At 40.5% G+C, this 27,357-nt stretch overlaps 1 protein-coding gene across 3 annotated transcripts in view; it reads left to right on the forward strand.

Moving 5' to 3' along the window:
• Positions 1-6,488: 6,488 nt before the first annotated feature.
• The window catches only part of LOC138966864 (15-hydroxyprostaglandin dehydrogenase [NAD(+)]-like), a 466,254-nt gene continuing 445,385 nt past the window's right edge, over positions 6,489-27,357 (forward strand). For 2 of the 3 annotated variants that reach the window (XR_011455783.1, XM_070339240.1), the window contains exons 1-2: positions 6,490-6,808; positions 9,366-9,514. Coding sequence is in view for 2 of the 3 variants with exons in the window: in XM_070339240.1 (XP_070195341.1) it covers positions 9,422-9,514 (93 nt within the window). In the remaining variant the exon portion in view is untranslated. Of the gene's footprint in view, positions 6,809-9,365; positions 9,515-27,357 lie in introns of all 3 variants that reach the window. The other variant, XM_070339251.1, reaches the window with a different exon arrangement.

Here is a 27,357-nt window from a genome sequence, read left to right on the forward strand (position 1 = left end):
TTTTCTATGTTCTAGATTTCAGGCAATGCTATGCTTATTTCGTCTTCCCACAGAGTTACGCGAGATGTCGCACAAATGTAGCTGTGCTTTCTTATCTTGTATTTGAAACTTACATCCATTTCGTAATTGGCGGTTTCCTGGATTTATCTTAGTGCTGTTTGTGATGCCGAGATACAGCGAGTAATGTCGTCACCAAAAAGAAGTCACGACTTGCAGGACCCCGTGACCAAGCATAATACTCAATGTGAAGGTTTGTTGGGGGACAATGAACTTCCGGTTAAAAGCCGGCACGTCGACAACACACGTGGACACTTCCCTACAACATGGATTGTTTCGCAGGACTGATCATGCAGCACACAGAAGCCCTGTTCCCCTAACTTAGCTGCAGCTACTAACTTAGCAAAAGTAAATCCGCGGTAAAACGTTCTCTCACAAAATTCGCACATGCTACACCGCGTGGGAAACATACTCCCCCCCCCCCCCCCCCCGATTTTTCTGTTCGCAGAGACAGCGAGATATTCACAATCATTTTCAGCTGCGGAAAAAGGTGAAGCGATTACGTCTCTTTGTTAAAAAACATGGTACATTTGACGCGTTTTTGACGGCACTTTTCTTTAATTCTTGTCAAAAAACACCGGAAGTTTGTTGTCCCCCAACAAAGGGGAAAGCCGAAACTAATAATTGCGGCCACCATGCGCGAAGTCCCAAACCCTACTGCAAGTTGTGAATAAAAGGCTCACGAACTTTTATTATCATACCTGATGAAGCAATGTAAACGTCATCACAGTTCGTAGTCAATGTCTTATCACCAGCAGTCCTTTTCTTGCCGTTCCCTGTTGTGTGTGTTGATAACATGTAGCGCTCTGCAGGAGGCGCCCGACTAATATTTCGCAGCTGCGCGGGTGTGAATATCTTCCGGGTTTCTGCCAAATAATTTTCTACAGACCAAGTGCTTCCCCGCCAAATTTGAAGAGGTACAATTATCTAGAGGGGGAAAAGCATGACACGTTCATGCAGATTTGTGATGATGAAATTCTATAGATTTACCCCCATCCTGAACTCAGGTCAAAATGAGTTCGGCTCATTCTCTCCCTGACAGGATGCCTTGAGTTTCCTTGTCAGACCTTGGCCACAGGCGGAAGGTATCGTCCACTGGACTACTACTATCACAGAAAGACTACAAGGTACCTCACTCACCTTCGAGTCTTCTGTGTTCTTGGAGTCGCTTCCTGGGGAAAAATATTGTTCAAGACGGTTTTCCTCTTCCTACAGTCTGTGTAAGGTCAAATAAATACAGTTGAATGATTGTTTGAACTATATGCACCTTTAGTTTTCAGCTTCCGTTCGCCGCAGGTTGTTTTTAACCATCATTTGGACGAATCTTCGTTTGCGAGCCGCTAATATCCACCTTGCGTCAAATCATGCATCCGGCACCGAATATGCATACCACCGCTCATTGGTCTAAAACGCTTCCCTTTGCTGCACAATATTTACATATGTTTTAGACCAATGAGCGGTGGTATGCATATTCGGTGCCGGATGCATTTTAGATCTCGCACATGCGCACTTCTTTTATCGCGAGCAGATTCGACCCATTTCCTTTTCCGGATGATGCGTATATCGTTTTTCGGCATGTTTATGTCTTTTTCCTTTTCCGGTTGATTTAACCGCATGCGCAGATCGTGTTATTCGCCCACGTTTCTACGCAAGGGACACTACTCCGGCGCACTACTCCACCCGTTGAAAGGGGGAAACATTTTCTTCAGTACAAGTAGTCTTTTTTTTCTTTTTTTTATATTTTTTTTTTATTCTCTTTTTGTACATTTTTTTTTTTACATGTATATGCTGTACATTACAGGACATCACCTAACCGAAAGGACAGAATCATATAACAGAAAAGCACACTTGGACAATTACAACATACATGGGGTGGGAGGATGGAATGGGGAGGGGGGGGATGTTCAGTGGTTTGGTGGTCGCATTATCAAAAGGTTTTAAGAACGAAAAAACCTAAGGGTTACATCAAAACGTGCATATACAGGCGCCAATCCTTGTAGAATTTATCTACTGTATTATTCACAACTGCGTTATACTTTTCACAAATAAATCTTTGCTTAAAGTTTCTACTAAATGTCTGAAAATGAGGGGTCTTTTTGTTCATTTTGGAAATATATACATGGTGTTTGGCACAGATTAATAACACATCAAAAGCTTTATCGGTGACTACATTGTTCGCCACTCCAAGAAGAACCAGTTCTTTAGACAGTTTTAAAATGTCGCAATGGGTGCAGTTCGCCTTTAGCCAATTTACAAATTCTATCCAAAAAGTCTGCACTTTATCACACTCCCAAAACATATGTAAAAGGGTTTCTTCATTTCTACCACAAAATGTACACAATGACGTATCCACAATTTTTCGCAAAAATAGAAACCTTTCTGTGGGCAAAATTCTGTACAATAATCGGTACTGGAACCATCTCAGACAAGTGTCTTTTGTTGTTTTAAAAACATGTTGAACAAGAGGCGAAGCCTTCAAGGCTCACGTAAGAAATCGACAAACAGTAACACAAACTCAATCACTCCGTCACACATACACACACACACACACACACACACACACACACACACACACACACACACACACACACACACACACACACACACACACACACACACACACACACACACACACACAGTAAGCATAGGTGAAACTGTGCAAGAAAGCGAGACCCTGGATCTGCCAAGTAGTCTCGGCCCGCTCACAATAACAATGACCGAGACGTTCAGTAATTCCTTTGCGTGACGTCTAACCCTCTTACGTCATAATGTGACGTCTTCAAATAGTTTCTATCACACACGTCAAACACTTTTGACCGAGACTGACGTAATCCATAGACTCGGAAATGTTAAAGTTTCTATCACACACACACACACACACGCACGCACGCACGCACGCACGCACGCACGCACAGACAGACAAAGTTTATCATCGCATAGGCTACACTTACGTGAGCCAAAAATAGCCTTCTTATCTAACAAACAGTCTAAAGATTCAGACCATTTTTCGATACATTTTGGGACCGTAGCATGTTCAATCAGTTTTTTGTAAATAAGTTGTGTCTTACCTTTACAAATACATTTCCACACAACGGGCTCTGTCATAATAAAATGTTTATCAAATTCTAAGCCGATTTTTCTCTGATATTTCTTAACAGCCTGGATTACACCTTGATACAATACAAAATCGCCTCGCACATTTGGATATTTGATTTTAAACGCATTATAGGATAAGTATCCATTTTGTCCCAAAATATGACCAATCTGAGCTATTCCATTGTCGATCCAATTTTGAATGTACACTGTCTTTTTATCTCTCCGAATATTAACATTATAATGTAAACATTCTGATACAAAATCGTTAAAGGTTATAGGGTCACATTTTCCATGTAGTTTCTTATAATGTTTAAAAACATTGGTCCAAAACGGGTTTTCCATTCTCTGCATCAAAACATTTGCGAATTCCTCTCCTCTCATATTAATTGTTGTAACAGATGGACATGCTTTAAACAATAATCTTGATATTAATCCAGTAAGACCATCAACTCTTTTTAACCAAACAATTTTTAGAGATGACAGAAAACTTTTCACGTCAACCATCTTTAATCCTCCATCTTCATAGGGTTGGGTGACCGTAGTTCTTTTAATTTTATCTCTTTTTCCATCCCAAAGAAATTTGAAAAAAATATTATTTAACTCCATCATAAACTGTTCGTCTGGATCAGGTAAATTAGTAAACAAATGTGTCAATTTGGAAATAGCCAAGGTTTTTAGGACTGTTATTTTACCAAAAGGTGTCAGGTTCCTTCTGGTCCATGAATTCAGAAGTTTTTGAATTTCCTTTAACTTATTTCTATAGTTAAGAAAAACAACCTCGGATACATTCACCGAAAAAATAACGCCAAGTGCTTTAAAATCATCCGGGTTCCAGGTAAAATTCATATCAGGCAAAAATCTTCTTTTGCAAAACTTTAAAGGTCCTAACCAAACTACAATTGTTTTATCATAGTTCATTCTCAGACCTGACAGTGATGCAAAATGTTGTAACACTTTTATACTTTCGCAAAAAGATTGCTCTGTACCATCAAGAAACAGACTGGTATCATCGGCGAATTGTGACAATAACATTTTTTCGCCAAGAATATTCATACCACCAATCTTTTTGTTCTGGCGTACCATAAGAGACAATATTTCAGCACAAATCAAAAATAAATAAGGTGACAGCGGACCCCCTTGCCGGGTGCCTCGACCTACATTAAACCATGCTGAATACCGACCATTAACTGAAACACAGGACTTAATTTTGCAATAAAAAGTAAAAATCCATCGTTTCATGTCATTTCCAAAGTTAAATTTGCACAAAGATTTTTCAATAAATGACCAGGCAACACTGTCGAAAGCCTTTTCAAAGTCGACCATCAAAAGTAGGCCAGGTATATTATGTTTATTTGAGTAGAACAGGGTATCATATATTAATCTGACGTTTTCACCAATATATCTTCCTTTCAAGAAGCCTTTTTGATCATCATGAATCAAATTTGGCAAAACACGTTTAAACCGTTCTGCAATGCACGTTGATGCAATCTTATAGACCGTATTTAACAGAGTAATTGGTCTCCAATTTTTCAAAAGTGTTTTTTTTTTCCTTCCTTTGGAATACATACTATAACACCCTGTCTCTGAGTCACTGACATTTCTCCTTTCTCAAATCCACAATTTATAGACCGTAACATAAACTTTCCTAAGTCAGAATAGAAAAACTTGAAGAATTCCGCAGTGTACCCATCTGATCCTGGGCTTTTGTCGTTGTTTAATTTTTTCACAGCTTTGAGTAGCTCACATTGAGTAAGTCTACCTTCCAATTGTTTACTCTCAGTAGTGAGAATGAAGTTTATGTGAGATAAACAAGGCAGGCTGACGTCATACATGTTTATAGCCGTATTTAGACACACACCTTTTGGAAGGGTTGAACTTGAAAACAGACAAGCTTGAGTGGGTTCTGTGATATATCTGTCGGGTCCTTATAATTATAAACCGTATCGCATTCAGTACACCCGGTCGATGCGTACGACTAGAGTGCATGAGCACCGTACCTGTGACTTAGACGAAGCGTTTTATGTTTGTAAACTCTTGATAAGTTGGTCAATGAACAGTGCATTTTTTGCGCGTTCAGTTTCGTGTATGTCGCCGCATAGTAAGTACATACGTTTTCTGTGTTCGAGTTTATCTACAACAGCCGACTTCGAAGGCAGAAAGAGTTTGGCTGTCTAAAAAAGTACGCATGCTCTCTTTTGATGTTGAATACTACACTGGTCTTGCATAACGTGGCTTTGAAAAGCATGTGGACCTTTTGTCAACCTGTTCTGGGATCTTGGAGGAATGCAAAGTGTATTCATTTTTTTCTGTTTGTTCTTTTCTTTCCTTCACAAGACGAGTGAACGTACAGCACGTTATTTGCTTACTCCAACCCCCCCCCCCCCCCCCCCCCCCCCGCTATTTAATATAGAGATGTGATCTCAAATTTGGAGAAGAGAGAGAGAGAGAGAGAGAGAGAGACTGGAGAGAGAGAGAGAGAGAGAGAGAGAGAGAGAGAGAGAGAGAGAGAGAGAGAGAGAGAGAGAGAGAGAGAGAGAGAGAGAGAGAGAGAGAGAGAGAGGAGAATTGTATGGGAAGTTGTGGTATAATATGCTTCATGAATATTCCTGTGAGTCTTGCCCCATGGAAATGCGAGTTGCTTTCCTCGGAACCAAGATGTAGTGGATTTACCAGGTCTTGTTTAAATCCATTTTAAATTCCTAAGGATATGTGTTCTTTGTACGCCCCTTGTTCTGTATCAACTGAGTCTAGTCCAGCACATTCTGATCGCGTGGTCCCCTCTTTGTCCTGCTTACGAGGAAAAAGGCTACTTGTAATTGTTTTTAAAACCCTTTTTAATTGTTCTTATACCACAGCATACTAATGAAGAAAAAATACAATAAATGCACTACTGTTTGAGCAGAATGAACCATTTTTGTCGAAAGGAACTGTCACTGATACGTATACTTTAAGCGTGCAGTCCAAAGGTCGCAACTGCAACATCACAGGCAAGTAGATCAAACAATCAGTGCAGTCATGAAAAACATATTCGAGGAAATAATTAACAAGCAAATCGCTTTAGTGGTGCTCTTCGTCTACCAGTTTTGGGACAGAGAGAAAACGAGTAAATGAAATCTTCATCAAAAATCCGTTCACGCACACATCAGAGAGAAGTTTAGTCATTCCAAAAGCGTTCAGTGGATTTAGCAGGACTTGCTGAAGTCGATTTCGAATTCTGGAGAAGATTTTTGAAGCCAGCTGCTAAATCGTCGGAGAGGTCCGCACCACTGCGCCACGCCGCATACGAAACGACGCGGGAGCGAAGCGCTCAATCAAAACGCGTTTGCGACGCGACTGAGTGTGCCGAGACCAGTGGTAAAGATAGGGTTAGCCGAAACCGTGTGACTGGAGTGGGTTTGTTATCGTATACTTTTTTATTTTTTATTTCGTGTCGCCTTTTTTCCCTCACCGTTCGTGACGTTTGCGTAGGTGGTGCATGTACAAAAAGCTGTAAGTCAAGACAGAACTTGGAGTTTATCATTGGAGTTTTCTCGGTCACTGTCGTAATCAACAGCTTTGCGGCGGCAGCGCTGTGTGTGTGAGTGTACACAGTTTGCGGCTCAGTGGCAGACGACAGTCTCAATTGGCAGACGTTCGATTACAGTGTCCAGCGAAGGTAAGCTTTGTAACACGGCACGGCAGTCATCACTGAGTGACTGAAGAGTAATTAGGAAGCATAAGTGGCCCATTAACGTCTTAGATTAGGACTGTGCGCCGTAAGTCAGTGAAGTTTTAAGCAAACGAAGGACTCTATTTAGTGCACACCTGTGCCGGCAGAATAAGACCCCCAGGCATTGAATCGACGAAAAAGTTTACTTTCCCACTTACATGCGAGGATGAAAGCGAGCGCATAGGCGCACGGTATTTTCGATAAGAGATAGATTGTGACGGTAGGCAAACGCTGTTTACACAGGGCTTATAAAATGACAAAAGGTAACGGCTTAGCAATGGTATGTGGACTAATTCTTGTCCATGGTAAACATTTCTATAAAGCAACATTTCTGTAAGGCGTGTTATTGTACGGAAGAAAACAGACGTGCGTTTCAGCCGGATTTCACTCCTCTGTTCGAAAAAACTGGAACTGAACACGTTGAAATACGTAGGGCTTTGATTTATTAATGGGGCAATTGGTTTTCGGGAGGCATGCCACAGTCGCAAGATTTAACCCCGTAGAAGTGTCGCAGCCGTCACACTGAGTGAATAACATAATGCAGTGCTAGTGTGTGAGGTCACTTGCGGGGCTCATTTAAGAGATAGGTGCATGGGCTTTTCTTAGTAGAAACACGTAACTGGCGAGTAGAAATCTGCATCTACTCGCCAAATGCGAGTAACGTTACTGAAACAAATTGCTGGTTCTGCTAGTAAAGTTTGCTCTCTGGCTAGTACATGTTGAGAATCACTAGCCAAAGGCTAGTACACCATTGTTTTGGCTTTCTGGGCTGAGTTAGGAAATTAGTTCAGCAAGAAATGTTGCAACAGCGCACAGTGAGCAATCAAACTTTTGAATGTGTGTTTGTATTTAAGTGGAAGGATGCTCTTATCACATGTATGTAAACACATGGACAGAGTTGTGGTGGTGCACACGATCGCTATCATGAAAAGAAAGTTAACGTATCACGCACAAAATAGCCACAGTTTCTTAAACTCACGAATGCTTTACGTGAAAAAAGATAAGTATAAGCAGCTCACTGCAAAACCTTTGTGTCACCAGATGAGATGGCGTTTATGGTGGTAGAGGGAAGTAATCATTAATTCACAACCCTACCGCTGTTTCTTGTTAGGATAGCATTTTCATATAAAAGAGAAAATACAAGCAGTTCACAATGAAAGTGTTGTTTTGAGAAGAGATAGCGTTTAACGTGGCAGATGACAGTAATCGGCAGCTCACAGTAAAACTGTTGTCTGTTGGTGAAATAGCGTTTAACTTGAACAAGACGTTTTAGCATGCAGCACCCAGTAAAATCTTTGTTTTTACATTTAGTAAAGTTTTGACAACATTTTTTAACATAGAGGGGGAATCGAGACGAGGTTCGTGGTGTATGTGTGTATGTCTGTGTGTGTGTGTGTGTGTGTGTGTGTGTGTGTGTGTGTGTGTGTGTGTGTGTGTGTGTGTGTGTGTGTGTGTGTGTGTGTGTGTGTGTGTGTGTGTGTGTGTAGAGCGATTCAGAGTAAACTACTGGACCGATCTTTATGAAATTTTACATGAGAGTTCCTGGATATGATATCCCCAGACTTTTTTTTTCATTTTTTCGATAAATGTCTTTGATTACGTCAAATCCGGCTTTTTGTAAAAGTTGAGGTGGCACTGTCACACCCTCATTTTTCAATCAAATTGATTGACATTTTTGTAAAGCAATCTTCGACAATGGCCGGACTTCACTATTGCATTTCAGCTTGGTGGCTTAAAAATTAATTAATGACTTTGGTCATTAAAAATCTGAAAATTGTAATAAACATTGTTTTAATATAAAACGATTTAAATTTACGTTCATCTTATTCTACATCATTTCCTGATTCCAAAAACATATAAATATGTTATATTTGGATTAAAGACAATCTCTGAAAATTAAAAATATAAAAATTATGATCAACATTCAATTTCCGAAATCGATTTAAAAACAATTTCATCTTATTCCTTGTCGGTCCCTAATTCCAAAAACATATAATATGATATGTTTGGATTAAAAACACGCTCAGAAAGTTAAAACGAAGAGAGGTACAGAAAAGCGTGCTATGCAGCACAGCGAAACCACTACCGCGCTAAACAGGCTCGTCAGTTTCACTCCGTTTTGCACAAGCGGCGGACTACGGTCATTGTGAAAAAAATGCAGTGCGTTCAGTTTCATTCTGTGAGTTCCACAGCTTGACTAAATGTAGTCATTTCGCCTTACGCGACTTGTTTGTTTTTAAGAGACAGCCTTTGACAATCAATATATACTAGCATCAGACTGTAAATATGATCTTTCTTCAAACACATGTATCTACACTTTGTCTACAGGTAAACATGGCATAAATCAACAACAACAAAACTTGCTATTTGACTTCGAGGAATCGAAGGTATTACAAATGAGTTCAAAGTACTTCGGAAACTTCAGTGGTTTTTTTCTCTCGTCTGTTTTAATGAATTTTAATCACATTTTGACATTTTAGTTTATTTTCTGTTTTGATTTCAGAAAAGAGACCAAAGATCCAGGAGTGTATTACAGAAGAGTAAGACAGCCATATCAAGATGAAAGTGGACGGAAAAGGAGCACTTGTTACTGGCGGAGCACAGGGGCTTGGCAAAGCCTTCAGCAAAATCCTGCTTCAAAATGGAGCAAAGGTAGGATATCTTCTTTTCCCTACTGGTAATGTTTTAGTCCATAGAGACAGAGAAAAGAAAAAAGAGACTTATTTGGAAAACATTCTATGAAGTAAAATGTTAGCAAAGAAAGCAAACGAAAGCACACTAACGCCTAAACAAACAACCAAAGAACCAAACAACCAACCAAAACAAACAAACTAACAATCAAACAAACACACAAGCAAGCAAACAAACAAACAAACAAACAAACAAACAAACAAACACATAAGCAAATAATCTTACAAACAAACGAACACAAAATAAACAAGCAGGTACAAACTTTAGCAAGCCTTTCTAGCAAAAGCTTCTTTTCGAAAGGGAGCGAATATGTTACGGAGGCTTTTAGACGAAGCACCATTCGGACAAACTTTTATCAGCATCTTTCTAAACAATCACACAATTCAAGAAGCGCATGACGCAAAAGCTTGACTCCAACTACAAAGTCTTGAAAATGTGACCAGGTTTAATTTAGCCCGCAGTTATCTCGTATTGTTTCACAAATGACCAAACGTAATGGTATTTTAGCACTGGATAAACTTCGAAACGGCAGATTGAAAGTTAAGGAGCTTTGGAATTTAACGCAATTCAGGAGCGAAACGGAGAAAGTTTCAGGGGAAGCTGTTTTCTTATCAAGTAATGGTATTCAACAAACAGTAAATTTATGAACTCCGAAAATAACGCTGTCGTTTTGTGTGTGTGTATGGGCTATGACAGACTTTATACTCTTGGTTTTATTGAGACAAACTTTCCACACGTGTTCCCTGTCGACGTGTTTCATAAACCAGAGAGGTATTTTCGAACATCGTCTCATTTGTTAAATGAAGATTTTAAAGAAACCGTTTGTTTTACACAGGAGATTAGGACTTAGTGAGGCTGATGGGGTCTATGTCGACCAAAAGAGTGGGATTCCCTGTAGGTGGAGTTCCTGGAGGGGGATTCCCTGTATACAGGGAATCCCACAGGGTGGAGTTTTTCAATAAAACTTGCAAACCATACTCGAATTTCTAAGAAATATCAAAAAAGATTGAAAAACATCAAATTCTACCGATGTCGCCAAGCATCACGTGACTTTCAGCGATATCAGCGACACGCTACAGGAACTAAATCCTGTGGTATTCCCTCAGTGAGAGTGTAACATGTGTGGGACTAAACTAGGTTTGGGACTGAAGCAATGAATTAGCACAGTTTTCAGGGAGGAAAGTTCGATAACGGAATTAACAAAACAACAACAACAACGAACAAGTATTCCCAAGGTAGGTTCTGGTGGAGGAGGTTTGCCTCAAAAAGAAGCACAGGTGAACCAAGAGTTGAAGTCTCATTTTTACCACACTATAAAGCGAACGTTATGCGAAGCAGTCAAGCATGAAGTATATGACTTTCAGGTTATTTTGACACAGATGCGAAAATGCTACCACACACATCCACGTTGTATTTTCTTTCCCTGCCTTTGCGTCTGTTAAGTGGAAAGAAACGCGAACACTTGAGTGTGAATTAAAAATGAAATAGGTAATCTGATAAGTCTTTCAATTACCGTGCGTAACCCGTCACCAGATATATATAAACAACATTCACCCTATTTGGTTTTTACTGACTTTTTGTTTGTTATCAATAGAAAACGTGAGGGCTTGAGGGTTTAACACAAATGAGGTTAGCAAGCTGATAACGGCGCGTTAATGCCTTCCTCAATACAGTCAGAAGTCGACTTCGGGAAGTCTTTTCTTTATTGTAATGTCAGTGCCAAAGCTTCGTGCAGCGAGCTTCATGACGTAGACTTCGCGAAGTTGACTCCGTCCAGTCAATAGTGTAAACATCAAGTTTACGTAGCCTTGGTTTGGGTGAAGATTAGATTGTGTTTACGTGTGTTTACTACTCAGTAGCTAATTATTTTGCACTCACTCAGGGCAACTAACGAAGGACAGGAAGAGTTTCTTGTTGTTTCGAAACTGAGGTTTTGGTTTGTATAGTTAACGTTTTCTCAAACTTCGGTTGAGTGGAGTGAGGTGGGGGTAAGAGAGAGAGAGAGAGACGGAGAGAGAGAGAGAGAGAGAGAGAGAGAGAGATACAGAGAGAGAGAGAGAGAGAGAGAGATATAGATATACAGAGAGAGAGAGAGAGAGAGAGAGAGAGAGAGAGAGAGAGAGATAGATATACAGAGAGACAGACAGACAGACAGACAGACAGACAGACAGACAGACAGACAGACAGAGAGAAAAAGACACACACAGAGAGTGAGAGACAGATAGACAGACAGACAGACTGACTGACAGACACACACTCAGTGACCAGACGTATACTGCCGCCGATCGAGTTAGAAGCTCATCTGTCTCTCACCATATTAACATTGGCTTACCACCCGAGAAATATAGCCCAGAGGCCGACCAGTCGACATGAAAACAGACACCCGTTTGTCTTAAACAAGCAAATTACCCCAGGTCAGAAAGAATGCAACCAAATCATACAGTCTCCTCTTGGTATGACATGTAGCCGACCAGTCTCTCTGTGAGCTTCACCATAGAGCACGACGTGCAGGTACACAAACAAAGGCTGACACTGACACTGAGTACGTACTCGTACACGGTGTCAGTATGAATACCTGCCAAGCTTATTATTTTATTTAGTGATGGTATGATTATTTGTTGTTGTTGCAATTAACTCTTTCTTCTCTGTTCAACATAGATCACTGCGTCGCGCAGGTAGTCATGGAAAGGCGAGCAGTGTCAAGTCCGTGTAGATGTCGGCCAAGCTGATCTGAATTTACAAAGGTCACGTTTACAAACATGTTCTGCTTCGGTCAGCACAGAGCACGATGAACAGAGTAAAAGACGAAGACTATATAATAGCAGGGTCAGTGGAGATGTTCTTTCCAGCCAAGTTCGCCGTCTGCCTTTCGAAACGAGCATATTAATTATGCACTCTTTGTGGAACTGAGTCGCAGTGATCACGCTATTGATTTTACAAATCTGTGTTTCATTAACCGAACACATCTCTGCCCGTTTCAATGAAGCCTGAACGATACTGCTTTAGACACGAATACGGCTTGAACAAAAAAAGGTAATAACCTACCTGTATCAGCCTGCCACATGGCCTCATCTTAAACACCAGGACTGCATCTGGGGGAAACTGACTCAGAGAAAGAGAGAGAGAGAGAGACAATTGAGTCTGCACTTTAACTGTGTGTTTCAAGAAAACAACATATCTCCACCACCTCGCACTCCGGGAAGAGAGAGAGAGAGAGAGAGAGAGAGAGAGAGAGAGAGAGAGAGAGAGAGAGAGAGAGAGAGAGAGAGAGAGAGAGAGAGAGAGAGAGAGAGAGAATAAAAAAAATAAAAAAAAGAAGACCGAGATTAAATGGATGATTTTAAATCTTCATCAGTTTCATAACCCGACTCAGTAAAGGTGTGTGTGTTTGTGTGTGTGTGTGTGTGTGTGTGTGTGTGTGTGTGTGTGTGTGTGTGTGTGTGTGTGTGTGTGTGTGTGTGTGTGTGAGCCTGCCATATGGCCTAATCTTAAACACCAGGACTGCATCTGGGGGAAACTCAGAGAGAGAGAGAGACAGAGACAGAGAGACAGACAGACAGACAGACAGACAGACAGACAGAAAAACAAGAAGACCGAGATTAACTGGTTGACTCTAAATCTTCATTTCATAACCCGAATGAAAGGCTGTGTGTGTGTGTGTGTGTGTGTGTGTGTGTGTGTGTGTGTGTGTGCAAATGCGCAAATGCGCAAGCGGGCACATTTGCAATAGTGCAAGAGTCCGCACTGACGGAGAAGTGTAAAGGTGTGGGTATGGAAACACTCCCAAATGAATCTACGTTGATGGGGGACCGTGACTGTAAATGTGTCTGTATGTCCGTACAGGCTGAAGGATTTAGGTCAGGTTATGACGAGATTGCACCGGTTGACCCTCATAACGTCTGCGACGTCATTACCTAGCAGACACATAACGCATGATTTACCTCCTGCACGCTAATTGAATTGTGGTAACCGTGATGAAAGTCATGATCTGTATCTCTCATCGACCCACCAAACTTCCCACCCGTCTCTCTCTATGCCTCCTTCTGTCTGTGTCGGTTTGTCTGTCTGTCTGTCTCTGTATCTGAGATTTGTCTTGTATGTGTCTTGCGTATGTCTCTGTATCAGTCTCTGTATCTGTATCTGTATCTTTTTTTTTCTTACAAAAATCTGTATCTTTAAATGTATCTATCTGTCTGTCTGTCTGTCTCTTTGTCTGTCTGTCTGTCTGTCTCAGTCTTTCTCTCTCTGTCTCTCTTTCTTCCTCTCTCTCTCTCTCTCTCTCTCTCTCTCTCCGGGCTCTCTCTCTCTCTCTCTCTCTCTCTCTCTCTCTCTCTCTCTCTCTCTCTCTCTCTCTCTCTCTCTCTCTCTCTCTCTATGTGTTGGAAGAATAGGCTTTGCCTAAAACCTTTATCCTTTTATAATAAAGTTCTGTCTGAGTCTCTCTCTCTCTCTCTCTCTCTCTCTCTCTCTCTCTCTCTCTCTCTCTCTCTCTCTCTCTCTCCATTTAAAGACAGTTTGTCAGTTGAGTTGTATTTTTCAAATGTTAACATTTATTGCTTTCGAGTTTCGCTAACCCAGTTTAGATTAGGTGTTCTTCCAATTAATGGAAATTTGAAAAGGTACAGCGATTGCGTTGCAGCTCGTAATTGCTCTTATTGTGGAAATGTGGAAGAGAATGAACACCACTTTTTATTACACTGACGACTGTCCATTGTATTCTGATTTGAGAATGAGATTTCTTAATACTTTTGGAAATATGCCACTTTCTTCGGTATTAAGGTGTAGAGACTCCATACGGTGTAGATCCCTTGCAACATTTATATAGTATGCAATCAGACGAAGACAATTGTTTTCATAGGTATATTGTAAATGAATACGTCGATGTTTAATGTTTCGGAGTTCAAGTAGCAGTAATATTTTTCACGTATTTATTTCATGGTTGATGTCGTTGTTGTTGTGTTTTTGTATTGTTTCTGTTTTTGTTCTTCCCCCATTCCCCTAGGTTTGTATATGGGTCTCTGGCCTTAGTGTGCGTTCTGAGTTCTGAGTTCTCTCTTTCTCTCTCTCTCTCCCCCTCCTCTCTCTCTCTCTCTCTCTCTCTCTCTCTCTCTCTCTCTCTCTCTCTCTCTCTCTCTCTCTCTCTCTTCACCCCCTCTCTCTCTTTCTCTCTCTCTCTCTCTCTCTCTCTCTCTCTCTCTCTCTCTCTCTCTCTCTCTCTCTCTCTCTCTCTCCCCAATAAACACAGTCGCCCACACACTCACATCGCGAACTGGCCTGGGACAGTCAAGTGCGTTACCTAATATCTATGTCAGGAGAGACGTAATTTACCGTTCCTTGGTTCTCGGGGTTATGGCATTGCACTTTCATGTTAGATCCAACATTACAGCTCACAGGCGCGTGCAGGGTATAGCCATTCCAGTTTCTGAAACGTTATTTGTGCGTATTGACGTTTGTAGTCAAGATTATTTTGTACGATTGGTATAAACGAAACAAACTAAAATTATAGTAACAATAATAAACAATAATATACAGACATGAACAAACCCCACAACAGCAAAACGAACAACATCAACAACTGCAACAATAACAACAACGAGAACAACATCAAAAACAATAACAACGACAAGTTACAAAACATTTTGTTACACCATTTTAATCGCAATTGCACGAAGTCCAGATTCGTCTTTTTAACTTAGGAAAAATACTTACCAATACCCCAATCATGTTATCGGAACAATACCCATCCGTATCTAAAATATTCTTTCCTGTCGAACAAGGCTGCAGCGCCTCAAGAATAAAAAGCTATCCAAAATCACATTTTCTGTAGAAAAAGACAACGCCTAAAGTAATGAAACTGAATAAACAAAATGTCCTCCAGGCGCCTTTGGACGTTTCGTGAAGCAACGGCAAGATTAGCTGGCCGGGTTTTCCCTTGTCCATATAAGAGATGCTCCGTTTCTTTTCGTATCGATTGGTGTCCTCCATGGAAATTGAGGCAATACAAACTACCAGTCCTTCGACTGCTCGATTTTTGTTTGTTTGTTTTCTGTTGCTTCTAGTGGGTCGCCCCTCCAAGATAACGTCAACAGCTGCAGAAAGGATAGCAGTGCGCGCGCGCGTGTGTGTGTGTGTGTGTGTGTGTGTGTGTGTGTGTGTGTGTGTGTGTGTGTGTGTGTGTGTGTGTGTGGGTGTGTGTTTGCATGACCGTATTACTTATCTTTAAGCTGTATTTACTTTTTGCTCGCAAGGCAAATCTATGAAATCATTGTAAAGAAGGGATCGTTTTCATAACGCAAACCCTAACTCTGCGTCGGGGTCTAGATTTTATTCATCAACTTAATTATCGATACTCGTGCGAACTTGGGTACTCACATTTGCAGTAATCTAGCAAATAACGTGCACGTTTCACTTCTGTCAGTGGCAAAAAAGAGGAAGAAGAGAAAAAAAGAACACACAAGAAAAGATCTATGGTAATTCTTCAGATGGCCTAGACTGGAAGAATGGTTTCTTTGAACCGTCAGCTTGTTACACTCCGTGCGTCCTCAATTTGTGCAACCCATTTTCAGACAGAGCACATAAAAAAGCCGGAAACGTTGAGCGTGGGGATTTCAAAGGTTTCACCTCGTTATAGCTTCTGTTTTAAAAGGTCAACTCGGTCATAAATCGTGAAACAAACAAATTGCTCGGGGTCTTTTGCGTGTATCGGCGCCACAATGCGAGTGACCTTTGTCATTGTTCTTGGCCAGTTATTTGTCACTTTGAGAATATGGGTCACTCTTAATCTGCACAACACTTCCTGCATAGCCGAGTTTGTAACTATACCCTAGTTTTATGCTACTGTTTGTTGTTAACTGGAGCTATTTTGCGTGAGACTTTGTGGGGAGGTGATAAGGGTGTGTGTGTGTGTGTGTGTGTGTGTGTGTGTGTAGTACGCGTAGTATGTGTGTGTGTGTGTGTGTGTGTGTGTGTGTAGTATGCGTAGTGTGTGTGTGTGTGTGTGTGTGTGTGTGTGTGTTATCCATCGCTCGGTCTCTTTATTTAAATAGACATCGATTTTCTTAACTGAGTCAATCATAGTAGAAGTCGCTCGCTTGGACACTTTTGGTAACGGACACTTAGCAGACTTGACCAAATTCCGTCATTCTTTTGTTAAAAAACCCACCCAGTAATCTGTTCGCCAACAGGTACGATGAGGTTGGTTTAAAAAGTTTTTAATTTGACAATTAATGTGTACAATACACAATGAGCATATTTAGAAACAACAAGAAGCTGAAAGCTTTAATGCTGAAGTTAATATACGGTTAAGATTATTTCAAAACGTGTGTTGGTTAGGTCTCATATTAAAGCAAATTCTCAGGTAAAAACGCATTCACAAGTGCCATTAACAGGTAAGCCAAAAACAGCGTAAGATATTTATCTCCCGTTATGTCATGGAACCCTTGGCTTTGCTGACGTATTTTCTTCAAAACTTCCTTTTGAAATGCGGATGCTATGGGATTGTTCCCGAAGTTCATCCTTAGTGCGGGTTTCTCGCATGAGTGATTCAGACAACAGACTAATGTTTTGGCAAGATTTGGTGTAAGTGGACAAGGCTGTTATATGTGGTTAGTTAAATACTACGCATTTAGTCCGCACCTTATCGATAGTTCCGTTTCTGTTGATACGTTTTACGAGTAAACAGATGTAGGTCAATGGCCGTGATTTTTGCTGGTCCTTTCATTACTTCTGAGAAATGTAAATGTTTTTAGTGAAGCATGCCAGATCCGTATCTTTGTGAACATTGAACCACGTGTGGTTTTGGTGTGTTCCCTTTCTTTCCAGGATGTTGACGTATACACGCTGACCTTTTTTTCGTGTTGTTGGTTTTTTTCCCCGCGAGAAGAACCCAGTTGCCTCAAAGAACATGATAGACGTTCTTTGGCATGTCTTCAGTTTTGGATGGGCCGGTTCTCCCTGAAACCGTTCATGCCGATAGTTGTTGGTACCCGCACGATTTCTTGCTGTGTAGTCTGTTCTCGTTCAACTAGGGGACAACGCTGTGGTTCTCTACTGTCCGAGAAAGGTGCTTGAACTAATATTGGGGTTTCTCGCAGCGCACCATTGTCCTTCTAACCAAAAAGCCGAATCATGAACTTTCCGAGCAAGTTTAAACACCTGGTTGACGGGAAAAGCTCTATTTAAATGCAGACAAACAAAGTGGTTATGTATTTTTTTCGATATCCTAAAGCTGTTTTATGAAAGAGGAATATACTCCTTACAAGTTCTTAGGCTCTAAAGCTTCAACAAGAAATCATAAATCTCACTTGGCATACCTATCATTCTTGATGTGCTGGGTGCACTTGAACTTCCTTCTGAGTGCACACAATGCTCTGTAACACTACACTACAAGACTGACCTTGTGACCACATTTTCACAATGCTATCTCTCTGGTTCTTGATACGTTTCACGGTGCACTAGCACCGTATAGCATTCTGGGTGCATGTATATTGCTACTTTATTATGGAACTTTCATCAAAGAACAAAGAACGCATCTGGTATAGATTAATACAATGCTTAGCCAATTCCTACGTGCACAAAATGCCATTTAGTATCCCCCCCCCCCCCCAAGTGTTTAACTTGGTACCATATTTGGCATAGCAATCGCTCTGGGTATGTGCTTTTTTTTTCCACAAGGATCATAATGTGGGTTCATGACACGCTACGGAAACAATGTTATTCTTGAAATCTTCAACTGTAAGAGGTGCACTAGCTAGTCAGTATTTAAATGCAAGAAATATCAACACAGGGATGCTAGTCAGATTGATGTTCAACTGAAAGAGGTGCACTAGTCAGTATTTTAAATGCAAGAAATATCAATACAGTGGTGCTAGTCAGATTTATTTTCGTTGTATCTGCCAAAATTGCGATATACATTTCGGCAAATGTTGTCATTTGTATGCATTCCTTGGCTGCATCCTTCCTTCGCCATGAAAAAAAAGGTTGACAATTCTGCCAAAATGACGGCAAAATGTGCTGCGTATTGAAATGAATTTCGGCGTTTCGCCAAATGTCAACGCCAGACGACATCCCTGCAATATGACGATTTTAAACGCGCACCTTCAATTCGTAATTATGGTCTCGTCTGAAATAGTTCAATTTGACGTATTTAAATGTACACTTAAACAAAAAGTACTCGTGGTGCACGGAATTGCACATATAGAAATGTTTGCCGGGTCGCCAGATTATTCAAACTGTTCTTGTCAACATTGGGGGAGCCGAGTGTGTGTGCTTTCGCCTTCGAATGCCAAGTCAAGCACTCCGTTGTGATTGTCTAATGCTGATAAGGGTTAGTGTCGCTCTACGGGTGGGGGAGGAGGGGCAGGGGTAGTGTCTGTCTTTAAACAAAAATGAGGTATTTCTGTGTCTGTCCCCCAATGTGTGTGGGAGGTTGGTAGCTATATTGGTAGAGCACTAAATCTGTGATCGTCGAGGGACAAATTCCAATCCAGCCTGGGACGGACACGGGTCAACAGTATGTGCAAACTGTGACGATATCCGTGTCCCAACCCCGAGTCAACGCCGTACGTGACACGTAAAATACCTCAGTCATTCTGCCAGGAGGGCCTGTGGCTGAACACGCACACACCTAGGTAGCACTACTCTTGTTGATTTAAGCAACCCAACTTTTATAGCAATCGTACCATAAAGTTTGACATTTTTATTAAATGGACTTGCATGCCTGTCTATCTGTCTGTCTATCTACATGTCTGTCTTCTGCCTGTCTATGTGGCTGTTTGAACGTGTTTGTGAGTGTGTGTGTGTGTGTGTGTGTGTGTGTGTGTGTGTGTGTGTGTGTGTGCTTGTGCGTGCGTTCGTGCGTGGGTGGGTGCATGCGTGTGTGTGTGTGTGTGTATGTGTGTGTGTGTGTGTGTGTGTGTGTGTGTGTGTGTGTGTGTGTGTGTGTCAGTTTGTCTGTCTGTGCGAGAGACAATCACACAAATGTAGCACTCACAAATACAGTGCTCGATCAGCACTTGAAATACAGAGCCTTAGAGTCTTCACAGTCTGATCTAAAGACTTACAGGGGACATACGTTTTAATGCTACTCATGCACACACAAGATCATACAAGAAAAATGTTCATTCAAAATGAACAGCGTCGATGCAATGTCCACCAAAGATTTATTTTGGGAAGTGTTAAAAGGTTAGGGTCAAAAGTCAATGAATTGCATGTTGTGCTGGATATATAAATTGTTTATTTCAGTCAATGCTTGCTATGAATTGATCAAACAGCCACAAGAAAAAACAAGTCGCGTAAGGCGAAATTACTACATTTAGTCAAGCTGTGGAACTCACAGAATGAAACTGAACGTAGTCCGCCACTAGTGCAAAAGGCAGTGAAAGTGACAAGCCTGTTTGGCGCGGTAACGGTTGCGCTGTGCTTCATAGCACGCTTTACTGTACCTCTCTTCGTTTTAACTTTCTGAGCGTGTTTTTAATCCAAACATATCATATCTATATGTTTTTGGAATCAGGAACCGACAAGGAATAAGATGAAATAGTTTTTAAAACGATTTCGGAAATTTAATTTTGATCATAATTTTTATATTTTTAATTTTCAGAGCTTGTTTTTAATCCAAATATAACATATTTATATGTTTTTGGAATCAGAAAAGGATGAAGAATAAGATGAACGTAAATTTGGATCGTTTTATAATTTATTTATTTTTTTACAATTTTCAGATTTTTAATGACCAAAGTCATTAATTAATTTTTAAGCCACCAAACTGAAATGCAATACGGAAGTCCGGCCTTCGTCGAAGATTGCTTGGCCAAAATTTCAATCAATTTGATTGAAAAATGAGGGTGTGACAGTGCAGCCTCAACTTGTACAAAAAAGCCGGATATGACGTCATAAAAGACGTTTATAAAAAAAATAAAAAAATAAAAACGTCCTGGAATATCATTCCCAGGAAGTCTCATGTCAAATTTCATAAAGATCGGTTTAGTAGTTTAGTCTGAATCGTTCTACACACACACACACACAGACAGACACACACACACACACACACACACACACACACACACACACACACACACACACACACACACGCACATACACCAAGACCCTCGTCTCGATTCCCCCCTCTATGTTAAGACATTTAGTAAAAACTTTTTAATTAAAAAATAGAGCTTGTTTGAAACAGGTAGAAAGGAAGAGTTGATATTGCAATATCTGTACGTGGGAATGTGGTGAAAAAGAGTGCTAAAAGTAGTAAGTCGGCCTCAGATCCATTTCAAATATTTATTGCAGAAAAACAAAATACAAATTAAAAACAAAACCACAGAACCATTACCAGGTGTCATGGGAATGTTTGAAAACAATAGTTTTAATTTTACACTGTAAACTGTACAGGAATCAGAATTAAACACCTCAAATTGGCACATGCATAATGAATCACCTGGAATTGCAACAGGGAGATACTGAAGTAATTGGAAACAAACACTTGAAATTGACAGAGAAACAATTGAAAATATATTACTGACATGAGCGTACAATATTTTAATGGAAGTGCATTTTTAGCACGAAGCATCCGCCGGAGGATGCACTAACAATTACATAGTGCCACAAAATGTGTACGGACATTTCACAACCGTGCATTATTAGCACAGAACACATACATGGGGGCGCACAAAACATTATTGTACCATGATGATGATCGGGATTGTTGAAGATCTTTTCTTGTGCAAGGCGCCCCTGTATGACCGCAACTGATCCAACCGGCCGCATCTGAACAAACGACGTCGAAACGGCGCGAAACACGTCCTCTCGGTTGGTCTCGGATTGACTCGGCTCCTCTCGGTCTTTTTTTTTGTGTGTCTTTTTTTCTTTTCCTTATGGTCGGAGTGGTATATTTATGTACATCTTAGATTAAAAAAAAACACCCGAAAGCTGTGTTTAATCGTTTCGCGTAAATTGTACATTTTTTTTCAGCTTTGAAATTGTTTTGGCTTGGAGAGTCAGCGCGCTTTGGCTTGGAGACTAATTCTCCACAGGCACGTTCTTCCCAACCACAGATACCAGCGTCGTCCGCGACGCTGGAAAAAGGCTTTGCGCCAACGCTAGCCTACTCTCAAAAGACATTCTGACAATGTGGACTTACACATGCAAATATTTACGAACGTCTACATTAACCCACGCTAAATGTGAACATTACGGTTTGTGTATATGAAGTATGTAATGCATTTTGGCCCGATAGTGCATTTACTCGCGTTGAACTTAAAGTTATACTGTCCACCAACTGAAGCGTTTCAATCCAATTAGAGTCAAATGACTAATACCGATTCGCTACGTAGAGTAAATAGTTATTGCAATGTGTATGAACTGTCACAATTTTGACATATTGCGTGTTTAATTTCATGCCTTTTTCCCTAACAAATTGCTCTCAGATTAGAAATCACTGCCTTGGACAAGCTTTGATTTCAGAGCAAAGTGCATTTGATTGGGTTTAACATCATGCTGCATTGTCCATTCATCAACAATCCCAAAACTCTTAAGCCTTTTGACTCTGGCCATCTTCTTACCAAAGATCGCATTCAAAGCTCACTGAGCTAAGTTTAAAAAAAAAGTATTTGTCTTATATAGCTATGTGTCTGTCTGTCCACTATAAAGAGCATTGGATCGACACATGTTTGTAAATGTTTTTGTGTTTTTTCTTCTTCTTTCTTTCTCCAATAACTAAGAGTTTTTGTTTATTGACTTATTAATGACAAGTCTAGGACCGTATTGCTGAGAAGTGTCGATCTTGAAGTGTCCTTTCTTTCAACTTCAAACATCTTAAGCGAGTTTTTGTTATATCTGTTTAACTACAAATCGTCGAAAAAGCGTTCATCGGAAACCAAGCGAAAAAAAATTGTTTCAGATCGATGTTGGTCCGTAGACAGTATCCCTTTAAAAAAGCACTCCGCTCTGCATTACATTTCGCAATACCCGCCACACCGACGCAAATGCACTTGAAGAGGGTTGTTTCATACGTATGAAATGGAACATTAGGTATGTCAGTGTCGTCTTTTTTGTACATGGGTTAAAAGACAAGACGAAATAGAGTGTTTGGCAAAGAACGAGATTAAAAGGAAGAAGATTATTTCATCATTTGTGGCATTTGCGTACGTGATTTTAATATTTCGTAAATAATGTTGTCTACAAGTCAAGTCAAGTCAAACAGTTTATTTACCAAATGCAAAGCACAGGATTTTGTTATGGTGTATGCATCCAAACTTCACACTTCTTCCACACGCATATTATATCATAATAAATATGTACAGATAAAGTGTTCAATTTCACTGGGCCTATTTACATGTGTACACCAACCAGACAGTTCAAAACGGACTGGTTGTTCCTAAAGGCGTGACTGCATGTGACTGATCGCAAGTTTTACCACAACCATACAGGCGAATCCTTGTGCATACTGAGCAATGAAAATCTGCTTTATTCTTTATTCTGTGCTCTGAATGTAGGTCTAAAAATCGTGTATTTCAAGTGGGTATTCATTCATGTGTTATTGCATCGACCACCAGTCGACAAATACAAGGGTCAACTAAAACGAAAATGTAACAATGGAACTCAGATGTACCGTCATGTTTATGGTCAATGAATGCTAATGATTCATGCAGTGCAGAACAGTCGTTTTTAGGCATTAAAGGCACGCCCTTCTCGTGAAAAAAGTTTTGCTTATTATCTCAGGAGGCTTTTACATGAGTGAAGATCATCCCTCCACTTAAGAATGGAACAAGGAACTTAGGCCAAAAAAAAATAATAGGTGTGGTTACGGTAACATAGCCAAAAAAATAGGGTAGGAAGGTAGGCAATCACTTTTTTTTTTAACTTTTTTTTCTAATGTGTACAAATTAAACCTACTTGACAGGGAAATAAGTGTGCGACTCGGGCGCTTTCGCTTTCATTGCGTTTTCTGCACTCGTTTTCTTGGTTTTTGTGGTTTGTTTTTTTACAAATGTAATAAAAAGTTATAGGGTCGGCCCCTAAAAATAGGGTAGGTCGGGTTACCGTAACCACACCTATTTTTTTTTAGGCCTTAGCAACAGAGGTAGACAGCGCGGTGTATGTGCTTCAAGCAATGGATTGTATGGCAGCGTTACAGTAATGGAGTGCACGCTGAGTACAGACCGTTCTATTCTGAACCGTCAGGTTACTACAAGATATTTACGTGGTACACCGGTTTTTTGTTTCAACGCAATCTGAATCTGAATCAGATCAATTCAAGCCGCGAGTGTACAAAACGATCACTTCGGGTTTACCGGTTATCGTGACCACCACCTTGTTACTCCATTACTCTCCCCAAATACTAAAATCAGAGTGAGAACGTCAGCAAAACAAACTCAGTCGGGTCAGTCTTTTCTTTTCTTTTTTTGTTGGTAGGAAATCTGGCTTGTAGCGTTGTATTTCGTAACCAAGCAGCAAAACTGGAAGCTGGGTATCAAGTTTGTGGTACCAGAAAAACACAAACAACAAATCTGAGTGCGAAAACTAGTGTAACGTGTCAACACAGTGTGTTGCTCAATCCTTCAAGGCCATAACTCACTGTCCCTTTTTCTGCCCCTCAGTATTTCTTCTTCGCTGCCTCTAAAAGGCCCTTGGAACCCCTTGAGCTGAACAAACTTTCGTCGACACACGTCACTGAGAGGGGCTAGTAATGCATTACAATGCAGTGAAAAGATGGCTTCGGTTTCAAGACAGGCATATATTTTAGCCAACATTATTTGCACTGTCAAATTGATAAGTATTGCAGAGAAAATTGACGTTTTTGGATTTGAAATGCACTTTGGTGCAGTTGGACATGCGTTCTTGTTTCAGGGGAACCCTTGTGTAGGCCACACTATTTGCACTGCTAGATTGATCGGCGTTGCACGGAACATGTACTCATTCCCGGGATTGCACTGCAGGACAGTGCAGTACAATTTTGGTTCAGTTTCAGTACTGAGTAGGTCTGAAGTCCATCACTATTTACACTGGTACAAGGAACATTCCTGCACAGAAACATTCAATCATAAGGAATTGTACAGCATTACGAAGAAGTGATAGTTTGTTCCTTTTCAAAACAGGCATGTACGTTGGCCAACACTTCTTCTGCTGTCAAAATAATCATTCCTGTAAAGAAATGTGACGTTTTTGACTCACATGCGAAGCAAAAGTGAGTCTATGTACTCACCCGAGTCGTCCGTCCGTCCGTCCGGAAAACTTTAACGTTGGATATTTCTTGGACACTATTAAGTCTATCAACACCTGATGTAGCCTGATGGTGTATGGTTACAAGATCTCAAAAAACATGTGCGGCAACTTGACCTCACTTCAAGTTCAAGGTCACAGGGGCCGTAATTGTTGTCTTAAAAACGACCATTTTTCACATTTTCGCATTTTTTTCTGAAGTTATCGAGAATGGCAACCTTAGCTATGTATGCTATACAGGGCAATGTAAGCCCTATCTTTGGACACCAGTTTGGTTGACCTTGCTTCAAGGTCAAGGTCGCAAGGGTCCTTTAAAGTTGGATTGTATACATAGTTTGAATTGACCTTGAACTATGGAAGGTAACTCTTCCAAATTTACATATGTGTGAGGGAAATACATTATACTTACAAAAGTGAGTCTATATACTCACCGACATCGTCCGCCTGTCCTTCCGGGCGTCCGTCCCCCCCGTCCGTCTGTGAAACCTTTAACATTGTATATTTCTTGGACACTATTAAGTCTATCAACACCAATTGTGGCCTGATGGTGTATGGTTACAAGATCTTCAGAAACATGTTTGGCAACTTGACCTCACTTCAAGGTCAAGGTCACAGGGTCCTTCAAAGTTGAAATGTATATATTTTGAAGTGACCTTGACCTTGAACTATTGAAAATAACTCTTCCAAAACTACATATGTGTGAGGGAAATACATTAGATCTTCAGAAACATGTTTGGCAACTTGACCTCACTTCAAGGTCAAGGCCACAGGGTCCTTCAAAGTTGAAATGTATATATTTTGAAGTGACCTTGACCTTGAACTATTGAAAATAACTCTTCCAAAACTACATATGTGTGAGGGAAATACATTATATTTTCATAATAACTCACATTAGGTTACATATTTTCAAGTTCCAGGTCAGTTTGAGTTAAACTGATATTTGTCAAAAAAGAGAAAACAGGCGCCAGACTAGAGAGAAGTCGGAGAACTGACGTTCCTTGTTCGACTCGATCCCCTAATGACCAGCGATTAGCATTTTAGGATGGAGAACCTTTTGACACAGTATGCACCATAACTTGGATGCAATTACTGAATGTGCAACTCACAATGGCATTAGTTTTCTGTAATTATTTTCTTTACTGAATAAATATTGTTTTTCTCAGTTGTATTCTGAAAGAAAGATCAAGGTCTGTTCAGCATGTGAGTCGTGTGGGCTTTGCCCTTCTTGTTGGTAGGTGTAAGGCATTTCGGTGGAGGTGAACCTGCGTTTAGTACAATGTATGTATGTGTCAGCAAACGCTATTTACACTTTCATAGTGACTGGTACTGCACTGCACATAAAAATTATGCTCACTGCATCGTATGCATGACAGGGCAGTAAAATATGCGTTCCTTTTCACGACAATCATGTATTTAGACCAAGGTATTTTAGATTGTCATATTCCTTCTTCTTCTTGTAGATCACACGTCTATATTGTCAGCCCGGACAGCGAGACAATTGTCATAAATATCGGTACCTTACAGAACATTTACGAACTGGGTCTTGCAGTGCATTACAATGCATGCAGTTGAATGTATATGCGGTTGTTTTGTATACTTATACTACATGCATACTAATATGCAATGAAACATTTGTTCGGTTTTAAGACATGTATAATTATGTGAATTAAGGCCTGCGCTACTGACATTGTCACCAGTATCACTGTTGGATAGAGAACCCTTCAGAACACACCCTCTGAATAAAAACAACACATTGTATTTAACTTTCTTTTACACGTGTGTGCATGGTTGACCACAGGTTCTTACGAAGTATGTTTGAGAGTGGTGCATTGAGAGTTCGCTAAAATATTACAGTCACATATGTTATGTTAAAGGCACAGTAAGCCTCCCGTAAACCATCACAGATACTGTCAGGCTTTTACACACAGTACAAACACCCTTCCATTTGAACGCTCACCGAACGGGAACATTCTAGGTGCCCTTCGTAAAGAGCGAGCTATATTCAAAGAATTAATTTTGCGGATTGTCTCCTCACACAATCGGACCGTGGTGCGTTTTGGCGCTAGACCTAACTTTTAAAATCTAAATAATAAATTGACAGCTTGTTACACAAACATTCTTAAATCATAAAAGAATTCTTTTTTCATCAAGACAAGATCAGTATAATTCAAAGTTTTGAAAGTTTGAAAAAAGAAAAGCCCGAAAGCAGGGTCACGCAAGGTCGTGGTTCTCGTAGCAGACGACGGTTTATGCCTATCGCCAGTTCCTCTGAACAGTCAAAAGCCATCGCTAGAGTTCTTGTGAACCACAGCCGATTGTTTCGTGCATAGTCAGAGGTACATAATAACGTGCTATTGCAGATAAGCTCACAGCAAATTACAAACTGACGACAACATTATGAAAAAGGGAAACTGGATCACACGGGTTCACGATGGCTCAGGGGTAAGATAAACCACGCAAAAAAAATTCTTTGAAATATGCTCGCTCTTTACGGAGCCGGGCACCTAGGATGTTCTCAATCGGTGAGTGTTTAAATGAAAGGGTGTGTGTACTGTGTGTAAAAGCCCAACAGTATCTGTGAT

Source organism: Littorina saxatilis, linkage group LG1 (assembly GCF_037325665.1).
Source record: "Littorina saxatilis isolate snail1 linkage group LG1, US_GU_Lsax_2.0, whole genome shotgun sequence".
In the NCBI taxonomy this organism is placed as follows: Eukaryota; Metazoa; Mollusca; class Gastropoda; order Littorinimorpha; family Littorinidae; genus Littorina; species Littorina saxatilis.